This window comes from Canis lupus, chromosome 17, assembly GCF_011100685.1.
Source record: "Canis lupus familiaris isolate Mischka breed German Shepherd chromosome 17, alternate assembly UU_Cfam_GSD_1.0, whole genome shotgun sequence".
NCBI classification, from domain to species: Eukaryota; Metazoa; Chordata; class Mammalia; order Carnivora; family Canidae; genus Canis; species Canis lupus.
Genome location: NC_049238.1, coordinates 19,577,403 through 19,602,530, shown reverse-complemented (window position 1 = coordinate 19,602,530; position 25,128 = coordinate 19,577,403). Strand labels below are relative to the sequence as shown.

The window sequence follows — 25,128 nt, the reverse complement described above, 5'->3', positions numbered from 1 at the left end:
TTTACCTGTGATTTTGGAGGTAGGGGATTGAAAAAGGAGCCTTAACCTTTTACCACGACTCATTTTTATGTGGTTTGAATGTTTGTATGTGTCTGACTTTTATAAACAGGAGGAAAAAAAGACTTAGGGGTGGCAGGCTAGCAGCGTGTTTGCCCTTCCCACAGGCATTCGGGGGATGGAGCCGGGCAGGACTGCTGAGGGCAGCCCTGTGCCCATGGGCATGGCAGGGCACTGAGCACAGGGGATGCTTGCCTCTTCTGCCCCAAGAGGACACCTCCATTCCCTCTGAGGTGCCCTAGCCTGCTTGCCCCTGCAGGGCCAAGGACAAAGTACTCACCAGGCTTTCATGCCCTCACTCTGTCCTTCAAAGTGTGCTGCCTCGAGCAAGTCCTAGAATTCTCTGAGAGCCTCCTCAGGGAGGGTGAGTGGGTCGACATGGGTAACGGTGAGAGGGAGTGACCTTTACAAAGCACAGTTATGATTACCCTTTTTTTTTTTTTTATGATAATCACACACAGAGAGAGAGAGAGAGAGAGAGAGGCAGAGACACAGGCAGGGGAGAAGCAGGCTCCATGCACTGGGAGCCCGACGTGGGACTCGATCCCGGGTCTCCAGGATCGCGCCCTGGGCCAAAGGCAGGCGCTAAACCGCTGTGCCATCCAGGGATCCCTATGATTACCCTTGATGTGATTCTTATTACCTGGAACTGTAGTAGCAAGTTCAGTTCTTAGACTCTTGGGGATGAAGGGATACGTTTCCTTTTGGAAGGGGAGCATGAGACCACCGGCCCGGCTGGCTTACTGCAGAGGTTGCAAACTGCTCGTGAGGGCTGTGGCTCTCCAGGGGTTGGGGTGCCCGGAGAGCACGTGGGGTCCAGAGCTGAGGGAAAGACTTGTGCTGGGCTTTGGGGCCCCAGCATATTTGGGAGGCCCCCACTGAGCCTTGTGCTCCAGTTGGCAGCTAGTCACTATCTGGGTCTGGGCCTTGGGGGAAGCCAAAAGGAAAGCCAGAGGGATTTGGCAGAAGCCAGAGCAGCCCAAGGTTACCAGAACTGATGGGTGGCACTAGAATCTTCTGAGGAGGGGTCCTGATCTGAAGGAGGGATAGCGTGAGGAATGTTTGTCTTTTTTTTTTTTTTAAGATTTTATTTATTTATTCATGAGAGAGAGAGACGGAGGGAGAGACACAGGCAGAGGGAGAAGCAGGCTCCATGCAGGGAGCCCGACGTGGGACTCGATCCTGGGTCTACAGGATCAGGCCCTGGGCTGAAGGAGGTGCTAAACTGCTGAGCCACCTGGGCTGCCCGAAATGTTTGTTTTTTAAAAAAATCTTTGATATTTTATTTGATTGATTGATTTTTTATTTTATTTTTATAAGATTTCATTTATTTATTCATGGGAGACACAGAGAGAAAGAGGCAGAGACACAGGCAGAGGGGGAAGCAGGCACCCCGCAGGGAACCCAACGTGGGACTTGATCCCGGGTCTCCAGGATCACGCCCTGAGCCAAAGGCAGGCACTAAACTGCCGAGGCACCCAGGGACCCCCTGACTGATTTTTTTTAAGTAAGCTTTAGGCCCAGTGGGAGACTTGAACTCCAACCCTGAGATCAAGAGTCGCATGCTCTACTGACTGAGCCAGCCAGGTGCTCCAGAATGTTTGTTTTTACTTACATAGATATATGTATTTTTTTTTTCACTCATGAATAGCAGAATGTTTGTTTTTAACAGGGGCTGCAGAGTAGGCTTGGGAGTCCTATGTCACCTCAGGGAGTAGGGGTGGCGGCTTTGGTGGGGTGTCGCTTGGGCAGTGAAACCAGGCTGGTAGACATGGCTGGATTCTTCTGCTTCTTACACGGGAGGCCACAAACCCCTTGACTGCAGGGAGTCGGGCCCATGAATCCCTTGAAACAGAGAGCAAAATTGTTAGTATATTTGTTTACGTGGATGCCTGTGTGAACATGGTTTTCTGGACAAAGGGTGCATGACTTTCACCAGAATTTCAGAAGGGTTAGTGATCCAAAAGTGGCGCAAGACCACAGGTCTAATCCTCCCCTTCTGTTTCTTCATCTTTCCAGGTGGAAAGCAGTGACACGCCAAAGGATTCTGCAGTGACCTCCAAGTCCCCGTCCATGGCCCAGGACTCAGGCCCCTCAGAGCTGTTACCCAACGGGGACTTGGAGAAGCGGAGTGAGCCCCAGCCAGAGGAGGGGAGCCCTGCTGGAGGGCAGAAGGGCGGGGCCCCAGCAGAGGGAGAGGGAGCGGCTGAGACCCCACCTGAAGCTTCCAGAGCCGTGGAGAATGGCTGCTGCACCCCCAAGGATGGCCGAGGAGCCCCCACAGAAGAGAGTGAGTCCTGGGCGCTAGGGGAAGCCTCTTCTGGGCTCCCCAGGATCCCCCCCAAGGGTTAGAGACTTGGGGCCAACAGGTCCCAGGAGGCATGGGAGCCGAAGGTCTACTTGCCAAGGCTGTACCCTGGAGGCTGCTGGCTGGATGCAGCCTGCACACATGTTTTATTTGGCCCATGTAGTGTTTTAGACATTTTAAAAAATTAGTTGCCAGTATTTAAAAATCAAGAAATTTCACATAAAAATCTGGAGTTTTGGCTTCTCATGAGGAAAAAAAAAAAAAAAGCTAGATCTGGCAACAGTGGGTTTATAGAATGCCAACAGTTGCAGGACTGGGGTGATGGCTCTTCCCCCCACCCAACCTCTCTGTAGGCTGGTTGTGTGCCTCAGTTTCCCTCAGCCCTCACCTGGCCTGCTTCCTCTTTTATAAGACCCACAGCTCTCAGGGATTGTTGTGTCTGTAACCCTTCGCCTGAGTGTTCCAGGATGCCCGCCGAGGTGTTAAAAGTCCAGGAGCCTTCCCAGGCACAGATGTCTTGAACCCACCATGGGTTCAACTCAAATGTGGATGTGACTGAGTGGGTTGGGGGCGGAGTGGATGGGGGTGGCCAGTGAGCTGCCCAGCCCAGGCCCCTTCCTCCCCAGACTTTTTGGCCTTGCCCTGGAGTCCTGGAAAATTGCCTACTTTTCTCTTTCAGGTTAAGCCAGTGATTTCAGGGCCAACTGAGCTGTAAACATGTTAGTAATGAGGACAACTAGCATTTGTACAGGGCTTCACAGTTTACAGAGCGCTTTCTCATATATTATCACATTTGATCCTCCCGGGGCCCTGCCAGGTTGTTTTGCATATGTGCGTTTTAATTCAAAAAGTCTTCCTTCCAAGTGTGTATGATGGAATGAGTAAATTGATTAATTGGCATAACTTATTTTGTATGGCTCCAAACCCAATATTCCTGCAGGATTGAGAGCATTTCCAGAGAAGAAATTTCCAAATATAAAGATATATATATATTTATATCTTTCACTCATTAATTATTCAACTAATATTTTTATGATATTCCCACTATGCGCAAAGTGCTTTCTGAGGTACTCTGTGTTCGTCGTTTTAGTACTCAGTCTTCTTCAAGAGGTATTATCCCCATTTTAAGGCAGAAAAAAAACCCCTGCCACTTAGCGAGATGCAGTGACTTGCCCAGGGCCCCCAAGCCCATAAGGGGTAGATCCAGGATGCATTCCGTCTTGGTCTCTGGCTTCAAAGTTTTTATGCCCTTCCACTGTCCCCTTTTATTCTGCAGTGGGGTGCTCGCTTCGGCGGCACATATACTAAAAATATTCTGCAGTGGGGCTCAGGACAGGCCAGCCTGGAACTGCCCAGGGCTCCTGGCCTCACCTGAGTGTCTTGAGAGTTTGTCCCGACACTGGGCTGGAGGGAAATCCAGGAGGAAAGGAAGCAAAGGCACCATCCCTCCCATTAAGAAGACTGGGTGTTCCAGAGCGGAACCTGGGAGCCCATCAGTCCCCACCACCCCCACCTCCCGCAAATGTGCTGCTTCTCCCAGCTGGGCATGCCCACGGCTGATCCCCGGATTCCTGGGACCCCACCACTGGCTGGCACTGAGCTGCAGTCCTTCCCATCTGGTGGGATGGAGCCATTGCTCTAAGGCCGCCCTTAACCCTTGAAGGTTTGCTTTCACTTTGGGATTTCCCTGTCTCCGTTTCTATTTGTTCTCGAGTTCCTACTTCAAGTCAGTGAGTAGGTGTCTCTCAGACATCCATTTGGTGTGTGTGTGTCAGGATCTGTGCCAGGAGCTGGGGAAGCCCTCATACACAAAATCCTGGTTCTTGCCTTCAAGGACCTCACAGTCGGCTGGAGAGACAGCCGTTGACGAGAAAGTCACACTGAGAAGCATGTGATTATACAGGGAGATAGGTTCTCTAAGAGAAAATAAACACAGTTCTCTGAGGAACTGTGACAGGGAGAGCCCAGCCAGCCCGGTCTGTTCCCCGAAAGCTGGAGGATGACTGGGGGGCCACCACTTTGGGGGGGTAGGAGGGAGTGAAGACAGATTACAGAAGCTCCGGGGAAGGAGGGAGCAGGTCACCCAGAGACCTGAGAGAAACCAGCAAGTCTGCAGTGGAGAGAGCAAGGGAAAAGGGTGTGAGAGCAGAGCAGACAGGGCTGGACAGGCCTGTGAGGACACCTTCCCCGGGAGGCTGGGGATGGGGTGGGGAGTGACATGATCTGCTTTGTGTTTTGAAAAAAATCACTTTGTGCTCTGGCTCCTGGAATGGAACAGAGGGGCCGGGAAACTGAGTTAGGGGGCTGCGACAGCCGTTGAGGGGCCGAGGGCGGCTGTCATGAGGTGGCAGCAGAGGTGGAGAGAAGCGGACAAGGGCCAAGAACACCAGGGGAAAGGGGAGAGATGGTGTCAAGGTGACTCCTGGGTTTGGGATTTTCGCATACCAGGTGGACCTTCCACAGAATCTTAGTGCTGAGTATGGCCGGCAAGCACTTCCGGCCTCCCTGGCCTACCGATAGCCTCGGAGTGCTCCTGTGTGGCCGCAGCTATCAGCAAGTGGACATGCTGGTGGGCCTCAGAGCTGTGGGGACCCCCGAAGGCCACCATGCATTGCCTGGATGCTGACACCGGTGAGGTGCTGCCCAGGGCCGTGGGTCGTGGTCCACTGGAGGCTTGGCCGCCTGGCCCACAGTCAGCCACACAGAATGCGTCTGCAGCTGCTTAGTTCCAAGGAGGGAGGAGACTGAGGCCGCAGAGAGGGAGCAAGTTGGCTGTGGTCTCCCTTCTGTTCCCCTCATTCCAGGTCTCCTCTCAGGGAGCCCCATCCATCTTCCCTGAACCCCTTCCATTAGTTCTGATACAGGAAAAACAGAGGACTTTATGGCAGCATTTTTGTGCACATAGGTGCCCCAGATCCTGATAGTCCAGCCAGGAGAAACAAGGAGGAGCAGGGGAGATGATGAGTAATCAGGACAAGAGCCACCTGGATAGGCAGGTGGTGGCCTTGGGACCGCTCCTGCACTCCTGCATTAATGCCGCCATGATTATAATAGAAACAATGGTAATATGGCTTTCTTTTACTGGATATTGCCTATGTGTTGAGTGTCCTGTATCCTCACTACTCAAAGTGGCCCCACCAACCAGCAGTGTTACCTGGTATCACCTCGGAAGTTAGAAATGCAGAATCTCAGGCCCCACCCGAGACCCATGGAATCAAAATCTATTTTAAAGAGATCTCACGATTTTGATACATATTAAAGTTTAAGAAGCCCTGCTTTTTAGTTACATATTCTCTTGTTTAATCTTTGTGATCACGTGAGGAAGACTCTTATTGTCCTTATTTTTCAGATGGGGAGACTGAGGGTTCAGAAAGGTCAAGTCACTTACCCAAGATTATACAACTAGTAAAGGACCAGGTTAGGGTCAGCACAAAGCCTTTCTTTGCTCAGATTGATCACCCGGTTTTGGGCTAGTGACTGCCCTCTGAGGGAAGCCTGGCCTTAGCCTTGTCATGGAGATTTGGATTCTTTTTAAAGGAAATTTGGGGTGGCCCCGGGGGTGAGTGTAGGTGTAGACCAACAGGTAAGTGTTGGAAGCACCCTGGCCTCTCCTGCCCCCTGGACCTGAGATACTCTAGGGTCAGGTCGGAGCCTGCCAGGGCCACCCTGGGAGGCACACTGCCACCTGGCCCGCCTGTGACCCTGGGTCTGGGCCAGGAGCAGATGGACTGCAGAGGGAGTGTTGAGAGAGCAGCTGACCCCCCTTGACTCAGAACAAGTGCTGTATTCTGAGGCAGCCCAGTTTGTTGTTTTGCTGGGCCAGGCTGGAAAGTGTGTGTGTGTGTGTGTGTGTGTGTGTGTGTGTGTGTGTGATATCACTCAGTGGGCATGTGCAGAATCTGTCAGGGAAAGAATTCCAGAAAGCAGCCAGTTGGAAACTGCACAAGGAAAAGTAATTCTGTTTGGGGGAGCACGGGGGCCAGGGAACGGGGAAGGGGAGAACATGGAGGTGGTGGAGGGTAAAGTGAGCGGGCTTGGCATTCAGGAGCCCTGAAATCTGGCTTCAGCTCTGTAAGTCCCTCCATACCCAGTCCTCAGCCTCAGTTTCCCCACTGGCAAAATCTAGGGGCCGGACAGGCGCTCCATCGTCTCTACGGTTCCCGTCAACCCTGATTTTCCTTCATTCGAATGAATGGAGGATTCCCCATAATGAGATGCCACGGAGGGGCCCCCATGGGAAACGCGGGAGAGGTCCCAGGGACCCCGGGCCGAGGGCGGGCGCCCCCTACTGGCAGTCCGAAGCCTCGCCGCGACAACGGGCAGGTCTGAGAGGAGGGGTACCCCGGCGGCGCGGCGGGAGGGGGGACCCGGCCCCAGGGAGCCCGAGAGAAAGTCCGGGGAGGGGAGCGGAAGCCCGGAGGAAGCGCCAGAAGGCCCGGGTGGGACATACCTTAAAAGCCTGTCGTGTGCCGCGTGAGCGAGCACCGGGTTCCCGCCGCGCCCGCGATGGCCAGAAGCGCACCGGCGCTTCCTCCCCGCGCCCCGCGCCCCGCGCCCCTCGGGGGCGCCCCGGTCCCGGCCCCGGCCCCGCCCCCGCCCCGTGCGCCCCAGTGCACGCGGCCCGCCCTGGAGCCTGGCCCCGCGCCCCGCCCCCGCCCCCGCCCCCGCCCCCGGGGGCACAGGAGCGGGGCGCCGTCACCGGGGTGCCCCTCCCCCGGGGGCACAGGCACGGAGCCCCAGCTCTCCTCTAGCGACGGAGAGGGAAAGAAACTTCCTCTCCGGGGCCTTCGGAGGCCTTCGGTGCTGTGTCTGGTTTCCGCTTCAGAGCCAGGAGATGAAGTAGGGGCTGTTTTTTCCGTTTTGGGCTCCCCCACCCCAACTCCCAGGAGCCAGCCTCAGTGACCTTCCTGCTTTGGGCCCAAGCTCAGTACTCTTGACTTTCAGGGGCCCAGGTGAGAGGAGAGCTCACCGTCCTCCCCCGACCCGACCCGACCCGACCCCGCAGGAAGCTCTGGAGGGCATAATTAACCCAGCCCCTCAGCCAGGGCCTGCTAGCCTGCAAGGGTGTGCTGGACCTGGGGAGGGCATCTGGGGGAGGACCTGAGAGGACCACGGAGGAGCGCAGGGATGTTCTGGAGGAGTGTAGCTACCCTCCCTCATGAGGCCTAGACAGGAACAGGGAGAGGATGAGATGAGACCCTCCTATAGACAGGACTTCTGGGGCTTCTGCCCCCAGGGGAGCCTTTCCTTCCAGGAACTGGAATCTGGGCCCAGCTGAGGAGCTGCAAGAGACAGGACCAAGGAAACACTTCAGGGAAAGGGATCCAAACTAACATTTATTGAACACTTACTATATGCCAAGCCCTGCTCCAGGCACTCAATGTTCCCAGTAACCTAAAGATTTTAGAACAGTTGGCTATGTTGATTCAGTAAAAAACAGGCAGGGAGAAGTGACCAAGGTCACACGGAAACACCTGGACTCCAAGTCTTTTAGAATGAAGGTTCAGAGACCTGAGAATGGGGTGGGGAATAGGGTTACAGAGGCAGATGTTAATAACAGCAACAGAAACCACAGTATTGAGAACTGCAGAAGGACCCTAGAAATCATCTCCAGCATCATGATTTTCCAAATAAGGAAACTGAGTCTCAGAAACCAAGTTGCTTCGCCAGTCTTGCTCTAGTGGCTCTGTACCCCATTGCCCCCTCTCCCCCCCCCCCCCCCCCCAGGATATCTTTGCCTCACTCCATAGAAGCATTGAGCTCACTTCCAGGGCAGGGGGAGGCTTTGCAGTCTGGCCCCCTCCTCTAGGAAGGGAGCTGTTTCTAGGTGACCCCTTTTGTGTGCCTGAGACAGAGTCAGTGGTCCGGAAACCATGGCCCTGGCTTTTCTGTTGTTCCTTCGGATTTGGGTCTCCAAACCTGCCACAGTTCCTTCTCTGCTCAAGGCCACACTCTGAGTCCTTGGGGCCAGCGTGGTGCCTAGCACATGGTGGGCCGTCCCATTTGACCTGTGAACACCTGAATGGTTGGAGGACCCCTGTCCCTGCGCAGGGACCCCAGGCACAAGAGGGGGCCTCTGAGCCACTCCTGTAACTCTGTCCATAGTCCCTTTGTTCTTCCCTCTCCACAGGCAAAGAACAGAAGGAGACCAACATCGAATCCATGAAAATGGAGGCAAGTGTTTTCCTCAACCCCCAGGGGCTCTGTGGATCCTGATTCTAGGAGAAGAAAGCCACCTCTGACCACCTGTGGCGACTGTGTGTGAGGGGATCTTGAGGCGGCCCCGCCCCCTTCTTTACACGTCCCCTTGTAAGGAGGAAAGGAGATGGGTGTGGAGGTTAGAAGTCCTCCCAACAAGGCAGCCAGCTGGTCCCGCTCTGAGACCAGGCACCCCCCCTCCCCCGGGTCACGTCCATGTGCCCCCTCTCCCCCTGTGGCTCACTTCTCCAGCCCAAACAGGGGCTTGCCCAGCACTTGCAGGGTTGACCTCTCTGGCCAGGAGTCAAAGCTCCTGTGTTGTGTTTGAGGTGAGTGCCTCCTCAGTTTCCCCGCAGGAGGAACAAACCTTGCGGTGGGACGGTCAGCGCCCATCTTAATGCCAGTCTGTCTCTCTGTCGTCTCTGTCCTAGGGCTCCCGGGGCCGGCTGCGGGGTGGCTTGGGCTGGGAGTCCAGCCTCCGCCAGCGGCCCATGCCGCGGCTCACCTTCCAGGCGGGGGACCCCTACTACATCAGCAAGCGCAAGCGGGACGAGTGGCTGGCACGCTGGAAAAGGGAGGTGAGGTGCCTTCTGGCCTGGGCCCCAGCCTGCCCCACAGATTTGGAGAACCAGAACTTAGCTTCAGCCACCCTTGGGAGCTGTTGTCAGGTCCTGCTGAGCCTCAGTGTCCCCTTCAGGTTAACCTTTTGCACTCACAGGGAACTGTGTAACTCCTAAGTAGTGACCAGTTTCTTTTTTTTGTTCCAGAAATGTTTATTGATCACTTACCACATACCAGGTAGCATACTAGGCTCTGTGCGTATATAGTTCCTGGCCTCGTGTTGTTGACATTCTGATAGTGGAGGGAGACAGAACAAGTCAAGTAGAGATAGAAAAATAAAGCCTGGGCTGAAACAGAGGATAACAGAGGCCTACTTTAGGTGGGGTGGTCAGGGGAGGCTTCTTGGCGGAGGTGGCATTTAAGTTGAGACCTAAAGAACAAGAGCTGGCTCTGATCTGGTTGCTCCTTGGTCATTTAGTCTCTACTGCCTTGGTGCCTCTTGTTACTAAATCTCTCTACTACCTAGCTTCCACCACCACCCCAACGCCCCCCCCGCCCCCCGCCACCCATGAGCCCTATGGAAGCTATCTGATGAGGAGCCAGGTGGGGTATAGAATGTTCTAGGCAGAGGAAACATCACAAGCAAGACCTCGACTTGTTTGGCAAAATGAGAGACCAGTATGCCCCGTGTGAAAGGAGTGAGGGAGAAAGTGGAGCCAGACAAGGCTGGGAGGTAGGCAGGGGTCCGACCACCTGGGGCTTTGCAGGTCCTGGCCAGAAGCTGGTGTAATTCTCGGTACATTAAAGATTTCTATGCAGGGGATTAAAGGGGCAGCAATGGAGACAGGGTCGATTCGGGATGTATTTAGAGATAGAGTCAGTAGGGCTTGCTGAGGGATGGGAAGGGTGAGGCAGGGGAGGAAATGGAAGTGACTCAGGGACACCTCTCAGGGGTCTCACCTGAACCCCCAGTGATGATTGTGTGCCATGTCCTCAGGTGGGGAATTCGGCTAGTGGAGGCATAGGTTTGGGACTGGTGGGAATTACAAGTTCAGTCTGAGACGCTGAGGTGCCTGGAGCCTGGGGGGTTGGGAAGTCCGGGCTGCAGATGCAAAGGTCAGAGGACGTCAAGAGCAGAAGTCCAGGTGTTTAAGTCCAGGGAAACGGATGAGCTCACCTCGGGACAGGGAGAGAGAAGAGACCAAGTCCCAGGATCACATCCACAGAAACCCCAGCAGCTATGGGCCATGTAGAGAGGACTTCAGGGCCAGAGAGGCAGGCCCATTGCCTCTGACAACCTGGAGGTAGCTGGTGACTTTCCTAAGAGAAGCTTCCATGGGGGTGAAGCCAGGCCATGGCAGGCTACAGCAGTGATGGGAGGTGAGGCTGTGGAGACTGAAAGACCAAGGAGCCCCGGCAGCCCCTCAAGCCTGATTTGTGGGGCTGTTCTCCTGTCTGACCATAGAGAGAAGGCACTTGACCTCTGGCACCAGGAAGGGAACAGAAATGGCGCAACTTGCCACCATCTAGGGTGTTCACCCCAGGCCTACAAAGGAAGGTTTACATTGTGTGAGAGCTTGTAGAAAAAGTTCAGAACAAGGTATGGGTTTGGCTACTTGATTGCTTCTAGTTCCTTTGGGATCCAGGAAGGCAGGAACTTCTCTCCCCTGAAAGAGGCAGCCTGTCGAAGGTCCAGGTCCAGGAGAAGAGAGGCACTTGACCCTGAGCACGAAGTGTGGTCTTGGGATGAAATTCAGGAACCGGGGCTATTCTTGCCATCTGGTCGGTTGCCCACTCATCAGTCCTCGGCGGCCAGCAGGGGGGGCTTTGCATTTTCCTGTTCTCCCTTAGCCCTGGGGCCAAAAGCTTAGACTTAGTGACTTTTAGACCTGGAAAATTTATAAATTCTGTGGTTCTAAAACTATGCTCCCTTGAAGAAGTATGATGGAAGCCTACCCTCAGCTGCAATAAAGGGGATCTTCTCTCAACTTGCAGGAAAAATTAAGGTAGTAGGTGCATTTTCTCAATTTTAAGTTTTCTACTAGAATTTAAAAAGACTTTATCATGGGCCTCTTGTAGCATACACAGAAGTAGAGAGCATAGTGTGCTGAACAAACCTCCATGTGCCTGTCCCCCAGCTTCAACCATCATCAAAAACTTTTCTAGTAAATTTTAAACCTTTGGCATCTGCTTCTCCACTCCCAGCCAATAAAGGTAATCAGTGAGCATTAACAGGAAAACTTTCAACATTGATTTAATTTAAAATGTTTTAGGTATATGTGACTTGAGGTGTAGAGACCTGCCCCTGCCCCCAAAATATATTTTCTGGGGTGCCTAGCTGGCTCCGTCAGTCAAGCAGGAGACTTGATCTCCATCCAGGTCATGAGTTCAAGCCCCACATTGGGTGTAGAGCTTACTTAAAAGAACAATAGCAATAACAAAAACCAGTATACTTTTTGCCAGTAAAACTGTTCCTTCCTTATTTGTATTCTATAACTAAAGATGTCCATATGAAATTCCGTGACTTCCAGTGTGGGTTTCAGCACTGCTGATCCCCTCACTCTCAGACTAGGGGGCAGGCACTGTGCTTCTGCGCTGGCCACAGGTTTGGGTCCCATTCAGGCTTTCTATTGCCCGCCAAGGCCTGGCCACAGTGAGGCACCTACCTGCCTTGGGCTGGGCCAGATGTCTAGAGGAGAGCTAGCTGCAGGTATTGAGAATGTTGGGGAAACACAGGTAGCTCTGAAGCCTGCCAGGTTCCCTTCAGACCAAAGGGTAGTAACTATCACCAGCAGGCCTCTCTTCCTAGTGGCTTACCAGAGGTAAAGAAACACTTCCTCCACTGGCAACCTCACCTCGTTCCCTGACATTCAACCTTTTCTTCTGATACTGCCTCCCTTGGCCTTCCTGACCTTGGCCCTGGGATTTTTTCCCATTTCCTCCAACTGTATCTGCTCAGCATCCTTCTCTGTCCCTTGACGTTGGCATCCCCAGCCGCCACTCTTGATCCCCTTCCCACTTATGTGCCCTCTTAGATCCTACTACCTGCCCTCCTCCCAAAAAGACACCACCCCTCCTAGAACTACAGTTCCAGCTCTTTCCTAGGCAGTGTCACTTGAAGGCCCAGCCAGCATTTCTTAACCTCAAAATGCAACACCTGCTTTTAAAACTTCTTGCAGGGCACTGTTTTTGGGCGACCAGAACCCTCCATGTCTGAGCACTGTGTGAGATACTGAGGGTACTGGAAACCCAGAGGATTCTTAATTATCCCAAGATAGGATGAGGGTTTGGGGCACCTTGGGAAGAGTATCACCCAAAGGGGTTTAGATCAATTCTGCCAAGATCATCCATGCATCAACAAGAGGTGGTTTTTGGCTTTTAAAGGATGAACTATAATTTAGGGAAAGGGAAGGAAAGACATTGCAGAAGGAGATGTACAGCACGTGCAAAGGCTCTGGGGCATAAGGCAGCATGGCCTTTTCAGGATCAGGAACAGAAGTTGGTGGTAAAGCACAGGATGTGGGGCCTGAGGACTGTGTTGTCCTGTCTTGGGGCTCCAGTCTGCACCTGCTCCTTCCCTGGTCCACGTGCCCCACCTGTGCGGCCTGCTTCCCTCAGAATACTCCCTCAGCTAAATTTCCTTTTGCCAGTACATCCTTGTCAGTCCAGTTATTGAGTGAGATTTACTCTTTACTTTTCCAGCTGATACTACATACCTCTCCAGGTTTTCCTCCCCCAGGAAAAAAAATGTTAAGAAGGCTTAGAATATCACAAAAGTGATATCATGAAATTTAAAGTAACTGGTTGAGGAAAAGGCGACATTTGCTCCTTCCCTGAGGCTGAGGTGGGAATTCCGGCTGGAAGTGGGAAGCAGTTGTCTCCTGTCTGTTCCCTCATGTATTCCCTTCACGTCCTCATTACTACTTTTAGGACTAAGCTCTGCTTGAATCATGACCAGGCCCTGCTATAGAACCTGCAGTGGCCCCTGCATCGTCTCCCTCATGGTGCCAGAAATCCTCACCCCACCCGGTTTCATCACTGTCCTCTGAGAGAAAGGGCCTCTAAGAGGGACCAGTCCTCCCTTTATATTTGCCATGGGCCTTCCTTCCTCTCCTTCCTCCCTCCCTTTCTTCCCACTGATCTTTCCTTTACCTACTCTTCGGGAATGAGTCCATGAGGCTCTCCAGGATTTCTCCAGTTCACACTAACCTGTTCTCTGCACTCCACAGCTCTTACTGTCACTATTTTTGGGTTTAGCACTCAGTGATATCGCATAGGGTATGTTTTCCACTATTTCTTATGTGTTACTTGTGTCTTCCCCCCATCACAATACTGGGTAGGAAGAATAGGCTCCACAAATGGCTGCAGGTTGGCCAAGCAGTTGAGAGGCTGGTGAAGTACGACACCTCCTCAGAGAGCTCAACCCTGGGATTTCTGCCTTGAGGCCCCAAGCCCTTGGTCTCCATATGTTTTTTTCCAGAGGTGCTGACAGGCATACCTGGAGAAGAGCACGGAGCCAGGGAACCCATGTGGGTGGGTTCCCATGGGTAAGGTGGTGCCCTGACTCCTCTCTGCCCTGTGCTCCTCTGCCGTGCTTGAGTCCGAATCAGCCCAGACCCCGGCAGTGAGGAGGACAGACAGGAGGCAATTCCTCCTCCCAGAGGAGGGCAAGTCCTAGGTTCCTCTTTCTAATAATTAACGGAACAGAAAAACCCAAGGGAGTACTTTGGGCTTAGCAGGGGCTTCTCACATGTGTTATTTCATTGGTTCTTGCTGCGTGGAGGCAGAGGGGGTGCAGGGGGCTAGTCATCCAGCCGGAGGGGCTGTGGGCTTCCAGTGTATACCACTGCATATGGTTTTAGGACTCACTTGTAGCTGAGTGATGTTATGGCTCTTTCAATAGTCTCTTCACCCCAGCCCAGTTCTATGTTATGTCAAGGCAAGGATACTATGTCCTGCTGATCTAGGATCTGGTCTTTTTCCTGGCTCCCATCCTGAAGGGAGGGACTCATGGGTCCTTACACTTATTGGATGCTTCATACATATTCAGTAGTGATGATAACAAATTATCTGTGATTCAAGTCTAGTCTCTTGCCTTCTTCCCCTCCTACATTGGGCAGCCCCCCACCCCACCCCCTGCAATCCCCTGCTTCTAGGCTGCCCTACAGGTAGCAAAGCTTGCCTATTCCTAAAGGGAAGGGCACCTTTGGAGGTGAGCTCAAATGCTGCTTGGTGACTTACCAGATGTGAGAACTTCAGCATCACTTTTAACCCTACCGACCTGAGGTCCCTTGGCTACAGCTGGTTTTGGCTACGCTGGACACTCCAGGCGGGTCTCATGTCCATGAGGGCAGCACTTGCCAGTGCTTGCTTTCTGCCTCTCCCCAACCTGAGCTTGGTAGATGCAGGCACTCTGGGCACCTCTGGCCCCAGGGCTGGCATTCAGGAAGGACTGGGTAAAGGTTTGCTGAATGAGTAAATAATTCTAATCTCAGAATTGTGTGGGTTAATAAAGTAATTCTTAATATCTAAAGCTCCTACTGTGGGCGTCTGGGCGGCTCCGTCAGTTAAGCATCTGCCTTTGGCTCGGGTCATGATACCTGGATCCTGGGACCAAGCCCTGCATGGGGCTCCCTGCTCCGAGGGGAGCCTGCTTCTCTCTCTCGCTCTGTCTGTCGCTCCCCCTGCTTGTAATCTTTCTCTCTCTGTGTCAAATAAATAAGTAGTCTTTAGAAAAAAAATAATAAGCTCCTGGTGCAGGGCTAGCATATAACAGGAACTGGATGACTTTAAATGATTTTAAATGATACCAGTATTACACAAATACATTCTTCTTGTTAAAAAAAAAACCTCATCCCTCCCCCATGATTTTAATTCCTGCAGCAGAGGTGCCCAGTGTTGTTAGTTTGGTGCATACATGACATGATTTTTTTCTATCCATCTCTGTGTGTATAAATATATAATTTTGTTTCACAGATGCCTTTGTTTCTTTTCCTTTTTTACATAAAGGGAACCACATTGTAGTTTCATTTTACAGCTTGGTTTTTTCACTTATGATTAGTATCTACAATCTAGCCATGTAATTACGGTTCTATCCCACCATATGGATTACCATGATTTTACTTAAACGTTCTCTGAGTGGGGGGCATTCATGTTGTTTAAGTGAGCACTGCGGCGGTGAACATCCTTGGTCACGGCTCTTTGTGTATCTGTTTCTCTAAGACCCCTAGAAAGAGAAATGCTAGGTTGAAGGGAATGTGTATTTTGCATTTTCTCAAATCTGCCAAATGGCTCTCCAAAAAGGGCAAGCACCAATTTATGCTCCATAAACAGGGTATGAGAAGACTTCCACCATTGCCAACATCAATATTTTCCTAATCTAATGGGTGGGAAAAATAGTATCTTATTATGATTTTAATTGGCATTTCCCAGATACTAAGTGAGGCTGGACATCTTTTCATATGGTTATTGGCCATTTGTGCTGCTGCTTCTATGAGCCGAGCAAATGTTGCTTCCTCTTACTTTATAACCCTGCAGTCTCAACAGACTGTGTTTCCTGTCCATCCTGGGAAGAACAGCCTGTGACTGTCCAGAGGGTCATCTCCTGCTGTGCTATTTTCCATTTAATAAGCAATAACTGAGCACCTACTAAGTAGGGTGCCATTGTGCTGGGGGCTTTAGGAATAAGGAGATGAATTAGGTGTGATCCCCTGGGCTTTAGTATAGGAGACATGAGACATGGCAACGCAAAGTAGACCATTAAGGACTAAAACCAAATTATTAGCAAAGTATGTGGATAGCAGTTTTAGGGTATTGTGACCAGCAGGCATCCCTCACTTATCCACCATATATAAATTAATGACAACCTGAACTTTTGTAGGACAGCCTCAAAAATAACATCTCCCTTCAAGGAGGCGATGCCATTTGGGGCAGGAATGACAAGAGTACTTTACCAAAAGGCTGAACATGTTTTTAAAGGTATTCCCATGACAGCCTGTAATCAGAGTGACTTCTAGGGCTGGCCTTTAGGATAGGCTATGAAATTGCCATCCTAGAGGCTCCTGTTGTCTCCTAAGTAGGTGGACCATTTGCACACTGGAGCGTTCACTTCATCTGGGGGCACAGAAAAGACCTCTTAGAACAACCCCCACTTTTTAGTGGTGAGAAAGCAAGAGGCAGGGCTGGCCACAGCAACCCTCAAACCAGGCAAAAGGGGGTCGGACTTTACTGAGCACCTATTTCGTGCCCAGCACTGTGCCAAGAGCATTCACTTTCACCCCAGAGCTAAGATGCGATCAAGTGAATTCATATGCTGGGAACCCCGCAAAATTGAGTCTGCTCCAGGGGCCCAGCCCAGGTCAGGAAGCTAAACCTAAGTCCACCTGAGCTTCTGGGAAACACTTGTCCCAGAAGCCTCACATGCATCAATCACAATCTTACAGCTCACCTTTCCCTAGCAAACAGGAGCTGCTAGCCTTATAAGGAAATTCCCCACTTCCTAGCCAATCCTGCCCTGTTTCTGCATTGCGTCTCCTAACATTCGTCAAGCTTGCTCCTGCCCAGAATCCCTCCGGAAGAGTGCTCTATTGCTTGTTAGGCACTGTACTCCCCGATCCGTGGATTGTTCTTCCTTGAATAAAAGACATCAAACTCATTACTAAATTGTATTATTTTTGTCATTTGACAGATATATTGTCTGCAATTACTCTAAGAATTATTTTTATCCCTGTTTTACTCTTAGGAAACTAAGATTTCCCCTAGATGAGGAGGTAAGCGCCACACGGATGTGCTTGTAGAGCGTTCCCAGGGGCAGAACTGATCTCATGCTACTTCTGTTTTGCACCCAGATGACTCACCTGCAACAGTATCTTCCTGGTTTGCAGTCATGGCTTCTCCTCAAACTAAAGTATGGGGTTAAAAGAGGGCTAGAGCTGCCCCCCACCCCCTGCCCCACCACCTCCTCTCCCCACCTCCTGGGCTGTCCGTCCACTGCTGGCCACTCACCTTTGCCAGGTTTGGGTCCTTTTCAGCCATCGGGATGGGTCCCCCACTCTACTTATTTGGTCCTGAGGCCTTCAGGGCTCAAAAATTGCCATTTTCTCATAACTGTACATTTGATATTGTGAGACTGGCTTAAAGAAAGTTGGAGCGAGATTCAGGAGGCCTGGTTTCTGGGCTCAGCCTCTGCCCCTGATCCATTTTGAGAAGGTCCTTCTCTCTGTATGTTAGCTTCCTTCTTTGTAATGTGACAGATAGACGTAGCTGACACCAGAGATCCCAGAAGTTTATCATTTGCCGGGAGGAGAGCTGGAGTCATGCTCTGTAGCACCTTTGTCTCCTATAGTACCTTGTACATGACTTCCAAATTAAATATTTGAGTACATTCTCAGACCTTACATGCATGCCTCTTTGAGAAGCACACATATAAAGTATCCAGATAAGGATCCATATCAAGACTTCCGTAACATTTACGTGTTTGGTGCTAGAGGCTAGCTTTCCTTTCCTCTTCTCTACCATCCCTCTTTCCTCTGCTGGTGTTATATGCCCAGATCAGAAAGGCTGACCGTGGTGCTCATCTTCAGACACTAGGCCCAGGCCAGGAAGAGGCTAAAAAGGAGAGGTGGCAAAGTGCTACCCCCCCTACCCCCCCACAGAGGTTGACACTTGCTCCCGTCTTCCTGGGGCATTTCCTTAGCTTGGGAATTCACGTTCCAGCTTCTGGCTTTGGTGGCCATCTCCCAAGATCTGCTCCCTTATTATTGCTACTTTTCATTAATCACATAATCCTTCATTCATTATTTCAAAGACTTGTCGAACCTTAACTGAGCAAATACTGTGTGCTTAGGCTTTAAGATAGGTATCTTATTTATTTAGGTATCTACCGCATTCCAGCATTTTCTAGACACTAAGGAAACAGATTTGAAGGAAAGCCAGAATCCTATCCTGGGATCCCCCCATCCGCCCCGGCCCTCAGAGAGGTAGGCAGGTAAGGGAATAATAATAATGCTCCAACCCAGTAGGACCATTTTAGAAATATGAGCAAAAGGGCCATGGGAGCAACTAACCAGCCCTGTCTGGGGACCCTGGGGTGGGCTTGCCAAAGAATAGACAGCACGCAGGCCTTCCACTGGAACCAGGAGTCTCCCTGACAGGGATGATGGGGAGGGGCATTGAGTGCCGAGAAATCCTCTGGGAGTTTGGAGTCTGGAGCACCTCAAGATGGCTTGCATATTTGGCTCAACTGTGAGAAGCATTCTCGTAGCACTTTCTATGAGGCAGACAATGGAGAAGGTATAATGGTAATGTTCTCTCTGCTTTGCTGGAAAGACCAGACCATTTGTCCACGAGGCCCCAGGGATGCTGAAGCATGGGGAGGTTGGCTGGACCGTGTGACTCCAGGAAGGAGATGAAGGAGTTAATGGACTTGAATTCAGTCATCACTGAACACACACAGTACTGCGGTGGTGGTGCTGGAGGTGCACAGCTCCTGCCCCAGAGGCGCATGTGGCTAGTGGAGGAGGCTGGAATATTCACCGTGACCTCGGGGACAGGCAGAGTGTGGGGCTTGTTCTGTGCTCTGGGTACCAGGAGTCTGGTGAGCACAAAAGATGGCGAGAGAACTTCTAGGGGATTCCCAGGAAGCTTTCTGGCAGAGGCATCCTTTGAGAATTCTAGTAGGGATACATAAGGAAGGTTATTTCGGGGAAAGAACCACTGGGCAAAGAGGAGGCATGAAGCTTCTGGGTTGTTGAGGGAACAGTGAGAGCTCTGGCAACTAGGGTGTGTGAATCAGGGAGGAAGCATAAGAAGAGATAAGAGTGCAAAGGAAGATGGTCAGATCAGCAAAGGCCTTCCTGTCATGGTGAGAAGTTTAGGCTTCACTGTGCAGGGGAGGGAGAAATGGGCTTAAGGAAGATAAGGGAGTCCAGAGCAGAAAAGTGGAGAAGGAGGACGAGTTAGGAGGGCATTCCATCTGGCTTTGACTGTGGTTCCAGGTAACAGGAGGCAGACACAATAGAATTGTCTCCAGTTGGAGGGCAGGGAGAAACCTGCTTTGGATCTGGGGACTGGGGGTGGTGGTCGTTATCTGAGCTAGAGGATCCTGGAGGAAGAGCAGGTTTGGGACCGGAAGGTGGCGTGGGCTTTTCATTTCCTTAAGAATGTATTTTGATATGAGCAGGAGCTTTTAATTTTAATAAAGTCCAATTTATCCATTTTTTTCCTTTTCTCAGTTAGTATGGATGTGGATGTGTGTATCTCTAAGAATTCTCTGCCTACCCCAAGGTCCTGAAAGTATTCTCTTAGGAGGGAGGCAGACCTTTGTGTCAGGCGTTAGGCTGCTTTTGAGAAGCCAGCAGGGGTGTCTGTGCACCAGGAGAGGTGTAGCAGGCAGCTCAAAAGGTGGCTCTGGAACCAGACTGGGGGTCAGGGTTGTGGAGGACAAGTGCATGCTGCAGAGGTGTGAGGGGGAGCCCCAAAGGATGGAGAACAACCCGCATGACAGGACCAGGATAGGGAGGGGCAGGGACTTGGAGCTTCTGGGAGCAGCTGGCACCTGGGACCGCGAGGAATTCCGGAACCAAAGGAGTTCTGGAACCTATTAGAGAACCATTCAAGCCCTTTCCTCACCAGACTATGGAGCCCTTTCTAATTTCTGATCTCCGTGAAGTGTCTGGCCCTCCTGGCCTTCCACCTCTCAGTTTATACTCCTGGTACCGTGCCATGTGCGCATGAGTGTGCGTGTGTGATTTTTACCAATTTTCTTCCAACTTGCCATTTTTTAAATTACAACTCTTTACAGATGCCTTATGACTCTTCCTCTGTTCCTCTGTAGTCAGTAAACGGTGGGCAGTATAAATATTTTAATTTTTCACTTCCAACTCAGATGGATTGAAGAAAATAGGGATGAGACAGCTCAATGTCCTGTGTATTTGTATCTAGATGCTGTTTAAAGGGCAACTTTGTGGAGTAAACAAAAACCAGAAATGAGTTGGGCTTGCTCCATAAATAACGAAAATGCCATTAGAATTCAGTGTGTCTTAAAGGGCAGGTTGGTGTAATAATACTGCATCGAAGCTTCTGGGCAGTGCATTCAAAAGGCACATTCCTAGGCCCCTTTTGGAACCTATAGAAGCAGAATCTCTAGCGTGGTTCCTGAGAAAGCTGGTTTTCTAGCTAGCTTCCCAGATGATTCTGTGGCTTATTAGAAGTTTGAGAACCACCAAGCTTTGGATGATTCAGAGTAAACCAAACTTGGTACAAAAGTGATTTCTCAAAAGATGCATTTATTGTATCACCCACATCGTTGGGGCGGGGGGGGGGGGGGGGGGGGGGGGGTGGGCGGGGTGTGTCTCTGTGCACTTTAGAATCACCTGGGAATTCCGTCTTGCTTTAACCGGCCCTGCCTGGGCCCTTCCTCGCGATTCATTACATTTGGAATTTAGTGATGGGCCCTGGCCCACGGAGTTTCTGAAGCACTCCAGGTGATTTCTAATGTACAGCCAGGGTGAGACTCTCTGATCTGGGAATAACTGAGCGAGAAAAGAAGTGCGAGTCTGAGGCGGAGCTAAGGAACTGTTTCCAAACATGGGGTGGGGGGAGAAGACCGGAAAGGACTTGGTACAGGAATTCAAATTTTCCCTTTGGGATGGAGATGGTAGGCGTTCCTGCTGTTTTCAGCAATAGTTTACCGCAATGCTAGTCTGCCGGGCTCCTCCTGGGGCTTCTCTTAGGACTCTGAAACTTGAGAGGGTCTGCATGCCTGAATCTGAATGGTGGTCCCTGAGGCCCCTCCCTTTGACCCCCAGGCCTGGAGCAGGGGTGGGGGAAGGGAAGTCAGTCTGTTTGGGTTTACCAGGTTCTTTTTGACCCATACCCCTCACACTTTTCTTTAGGTTCAGGTTTCTAAAGCCAAGTGACAACATGGACAAGTGCTCAGGCCACCTGGACATAGGGTTCTTTCCACTTCTCAAATGGTGCACCTCCCTGCCTTCCTTCGGTCCTCCCTGTAATATTCAGCAGACATTGGTGGTCCCATCAGACTGATCAGAAACCAGGAGCCAGAGAAGCTAGGCACCTACTGAAGCTAGTCCTGGCATCAGCTGTGATCCTCTGCTCAGGCTGAGACCTCACATCCCACTCCTTGTGTTGACCTGGCCAAGGCCCTGGGGACAGCAACATTGCCACCTGTACCCCTGCTCCCTGCCCAGACCCCGCCCTCTATTCTCTCTGAGGTAGAGCCCTGCACACCCAGCGGCTCTGATCTAGGGGATGAAAGTGATCCGGAGGAGAGAGCTGGCCTTGCAGGGAAGCCTTCCCCTTTTGGAGCGGACCTAGAGCTGTAGGGAAGGAGAAGGCAGATGGGTGTTTTGGAGCAGACCTGGAGCGGTAGGGAAGGAGAAGGCAGATGGGTGCAGTGAGGTCCAGGAGCCTCAAGGCTGCTCTGACGAATTGGGGCTTCCAGGCATACAGCATCAGGGAAGTGCAGCAGTGATTGGAGACAACGACAAGGTTGGGAGGAGTGAAGGCTGCTTGGGGTCGTGGTAGGGAGAAATGAGGCGAGGGGTCAGCCAGGAGGTGCCTCCTTGACCCTCTATCGCTCCCCAGTTCAGAAGAGTACATCTGAGTGTGTGGATTGTACAGCAGGGCACCAGGGCTCCTCCTCCCTCCCGTTGTGCTTATGCCTCTCACCCCTGCCCTCCATCTGCTGGGGAGCCCAGGCAACTGCAGACACCCCTAAAGATCTGGCCTCTCTTGTCTGAAAACCCTGGGAGGTTGTGCTCACTGCTAGCTCAGCCCCTGTCACGCTCCTGTTCCTGCCCTTACTGATCTTGGTCTCTGATTTCCTTCAGCACACGGAGACAGCATCCCCACCACATAATTTACCATCTAATTGCATGCTGTCTTGGATGAGGGCTGTGGTTCCATGTGCGGTGGGTCTTGGGCACACAATTAGGCTGAGTAACAGAAGGGTGGAGGCCAGTCTCCCCCACCTCTGCAGTGTCCGCCCCCCTCCCCCCAGCTACTGCAGGTGGCTCAGGACTGCCAAGCTCCTGGATTCTGGGGTCCTGTCCGAGTGCCTTCCAGGCAGGCTTGGCTGTCGGCTCCCTGGGGAGTACAGCACAGCTCTGCTGTGGGCTTTTAGACTGGCGAGGGGGATGGGGCGTCCCAGCCCCCCGGCATTTGCTGAACGCCGCACCTCGGGCCCAAGTTTGGGAAGATGGCCCAGAGCCCAACCAGGCCAGCACACTGCAGGTTGCCATGGTGACCCTTTTGGTTTGCTTCCGAAGGAGGATAGTTTCTTTCAGCCCAGATCATCTGCCTGGACTGCCACCATGCTGTGCACCCTGGGAACCAGACTAGACTGCCCAGCCCCATTACCTCTGCTTTGTGCTACAGGGGATGGCTCGATGAGAGGCTCAGTTCTAAATCACAATCGAGGATCAGCAGATAGAGCGTGTTCTGGCTTGAGGGGAGCAGGAGGGGAGCAGCCTCACCTCAGACACGTGCACTGGGGGAGCTCACCTCTGCATCTTCTTCTACCTACCCCTTCCTCTCTCCAGACCGCTTCCTCTTCAGTTAGTGGCTCTGACCCTTTGGGTGGGTTTCAGTTTCCTCATTTGTAACCGGGACAGCCAGGGCCTTTAGTGGTTTCCACACCTGGCAAGCATCAGCATTACCTAGGGAGGTTTTTGAACAGATTCCCCGGGCCTTGCCCCAAGCTTACTGATCTCCTCAGGGCCCAGAAATCTATATTTTTGAAAATCTCCTTGGGCGATCCTAATACAATTAAACCCAACCGACTTTGGGACTCTCCTGGCCAGAAGATCCACAGGGCCCTTGCAGGGAGAAAAGGAAGCTCTGCCCTGTGCTGAGGACCGACCAGCCTTGCTGGGTTCCCAGGAGCTTCTGAAGAGCCCCTTGCAGGTTACTCCTGTCAGGAAGTGGGTGTTTCCTGGTCACGCTGGCTAAGCCAAGACCAGGCCCCCACCTTTCCCCCACAGGAGAAGCCCAGAGACAGAGAATGACAGGAAGGGGGGGTAATGTTGCCATAACAACCAGCTCTAGGCAGAGGCCTCCCTTCCAGGGGCTGGTACTTCACCCCAGTAATGGTGGTTTCCATGGAGATGGGTTACTGAGGGACAGGGGGAACATTTGCCCCACTTAGAGCATTAGTCAGGAGCTGCCAGAAGACAGACCATCTCTAGGTGGGAGCCTTGGACCTCTGTCAACTTCAAGCTCCCCACCCCCCCAACTATGGCCTCTGCTCTCCAGGTGCAGGTCTGACACTCTCTCCTGCTTAGTTGCTCTCTCTGCGACTGGTCTCCCTAGCAACAAGTCCTGCTAACTCCTTGCTGTTGGCTCCGTGGCTATTTTTAGCTTCACTGCCAGCAGCCCAGTCCTGGTCATTTGCTTGCAACCTCCATATGGATTGCAGGGGAATATGCAAACAAAGATTCCCGGCCTCTCTGGGGGGCCCTAGGCCTGGACCTCTTAGCACCTATTAGAATTTTGCTCTGGAAAGTATCTGTCCCCAATTGGGAACTTGGGCAGTGGATTCCAGATGAGGCTCCCGAGACAATGTTGAATTCCGTTCCACAAACACTGTTTAAATCCTCTATAGCGTGCAAGGAGCTCCAGTCCACACGGCTTCCATAGGAAGCTAAGGTCCAGGCCCTGCCCTCTAGGAATTTTTAATCTTGTGGAGGAGAAAGATGAGTACACAATCGCCTTAGTGGGCAAATATTGGCAGGTGCTAAGAGAGAGGATTACAAGGTGCTATGGGAGTGAGGCGGAGGAGGGGCAGGGTCATTTTTCTGTGGGTGTAGGAGAGGGGGATGGGCCAGAGCAGCACTGTCCCACAGAACTTTCTGCAGCGATCAAAATGTTTTAAAGATCTGTGCCATCCAGGACAGTAGCCCTCAGCCACATGGGGCTCCTGGATACTTGGAAGGTGGCCAGAGCAACTGAGGAACTGAACTTTTAGTTAATTTTAATTAATTGAAATAGCACATGCTGTGAGTGGCTACCCTGTTGGACAGTTTGGGTCTAAAGAAACTTTCTTGGTGGAGGTGGACCAAGCCTGGAAGGATAGATAGGATTGGGGCTGGTGGGAGTTGCAGGGGAGGAGCAAGGAACAGCATGAGCAAAGGCACAGAGGCAGGGAAAGGGCATATTTTGGGAATAGCAAGTGGGTGGGCAGAGCGTGGGCTGCGTGATGTAAGTGCTGTGCAGATCGTGGGGGCCTTGAATGCCACGCAGAGTGTTGCCTGTAATCAGCAGGTAGTCAGAGTCTATTGCACAGCACAAAGGCTTTAGAGCTGTAGGCAGGAGAAGGGAAGGATCAGAAGAGACATCCATTTTGATCTCATGGCCTTTTGTGGGGATGAAGCCTCCTTGGCCTTGGGATGGCTGGGAAAGCTTATGTGGTAATAAATATATGCCGTGACTCCTCGATGTGGGGCTTTGCAGGTGGCTTCATAGGGATCATAGCTTCTCTGGTTTTGAGTAAAGGGACTCAGGTAGTTAAATATCCTGTTTGATAGAAGTCACATAACACCCCCCCCTCCTCCTTCCAGCACTGGATTTCATGTCAATGCAGACCAAAGAACACTGAACTTTGAGTTAATATCAGCCCAGCAGATACGGCATTCCCACCTTGACATGTGGGACTTACTGCTCTTGGCACGGGGTGGGTGCGGGGGTGCTCATGGCCTAGTAGTGCGTCATCTCAGTTCTTTGAGCTGGAAAGTCAGATTAACCACACTTACTGTGATCATGTTCTTCGGAAACACAGGAGAGCAACGTACACCAGGTTGTTAAACTTACCAATTTATTTATTTATTTTTAAGATTTTATTTATTTATTCATAGAGATGCAGAGAGAGAGAGAGAGGCAGAGACACAGGCAGAGGGAGAAGCAGGCTCCATGCAGAGAGCCTGACGTGGGACTCGATCCAGGGTCTCCAGATCACGCCCTGGGCTGCAGGCGGCGCTAAACCGCTG

General features: G+C 51.8%; 1 protein-coding gene across 3 annotated transcripts in view; it reads left to right on the top strand.

Moving 5' to 3' along the window:
- DNMT3A (DNA methyltransferase 3 alpha) overlaps positions 1-25,128 on the top strand; it is a 103,709-nt gene that overhangs the window by 52,989 nt on the left and 25,592 nt on the right. For all 3 annotated transcript variants that reach the window (XM_038560954.1, XM_038560953.1, XM_038560955.1), the window contains exons 4-6: positions 2,077-2,347; positions 8,496-8,539; positions 8,995-9,141. In XM_038560954.1, coding sequence (XP_038416882.1) covers positions 2,077-2,347; positions 8,496-8,539; positions 8,995-9,141 — 462 coding nt within the window. The remainder of the gene's footprint in view (positions 1-2,076; positions 2,348-8,495; positions 8,540-8,994; positions 9,142-25,128) is intronic.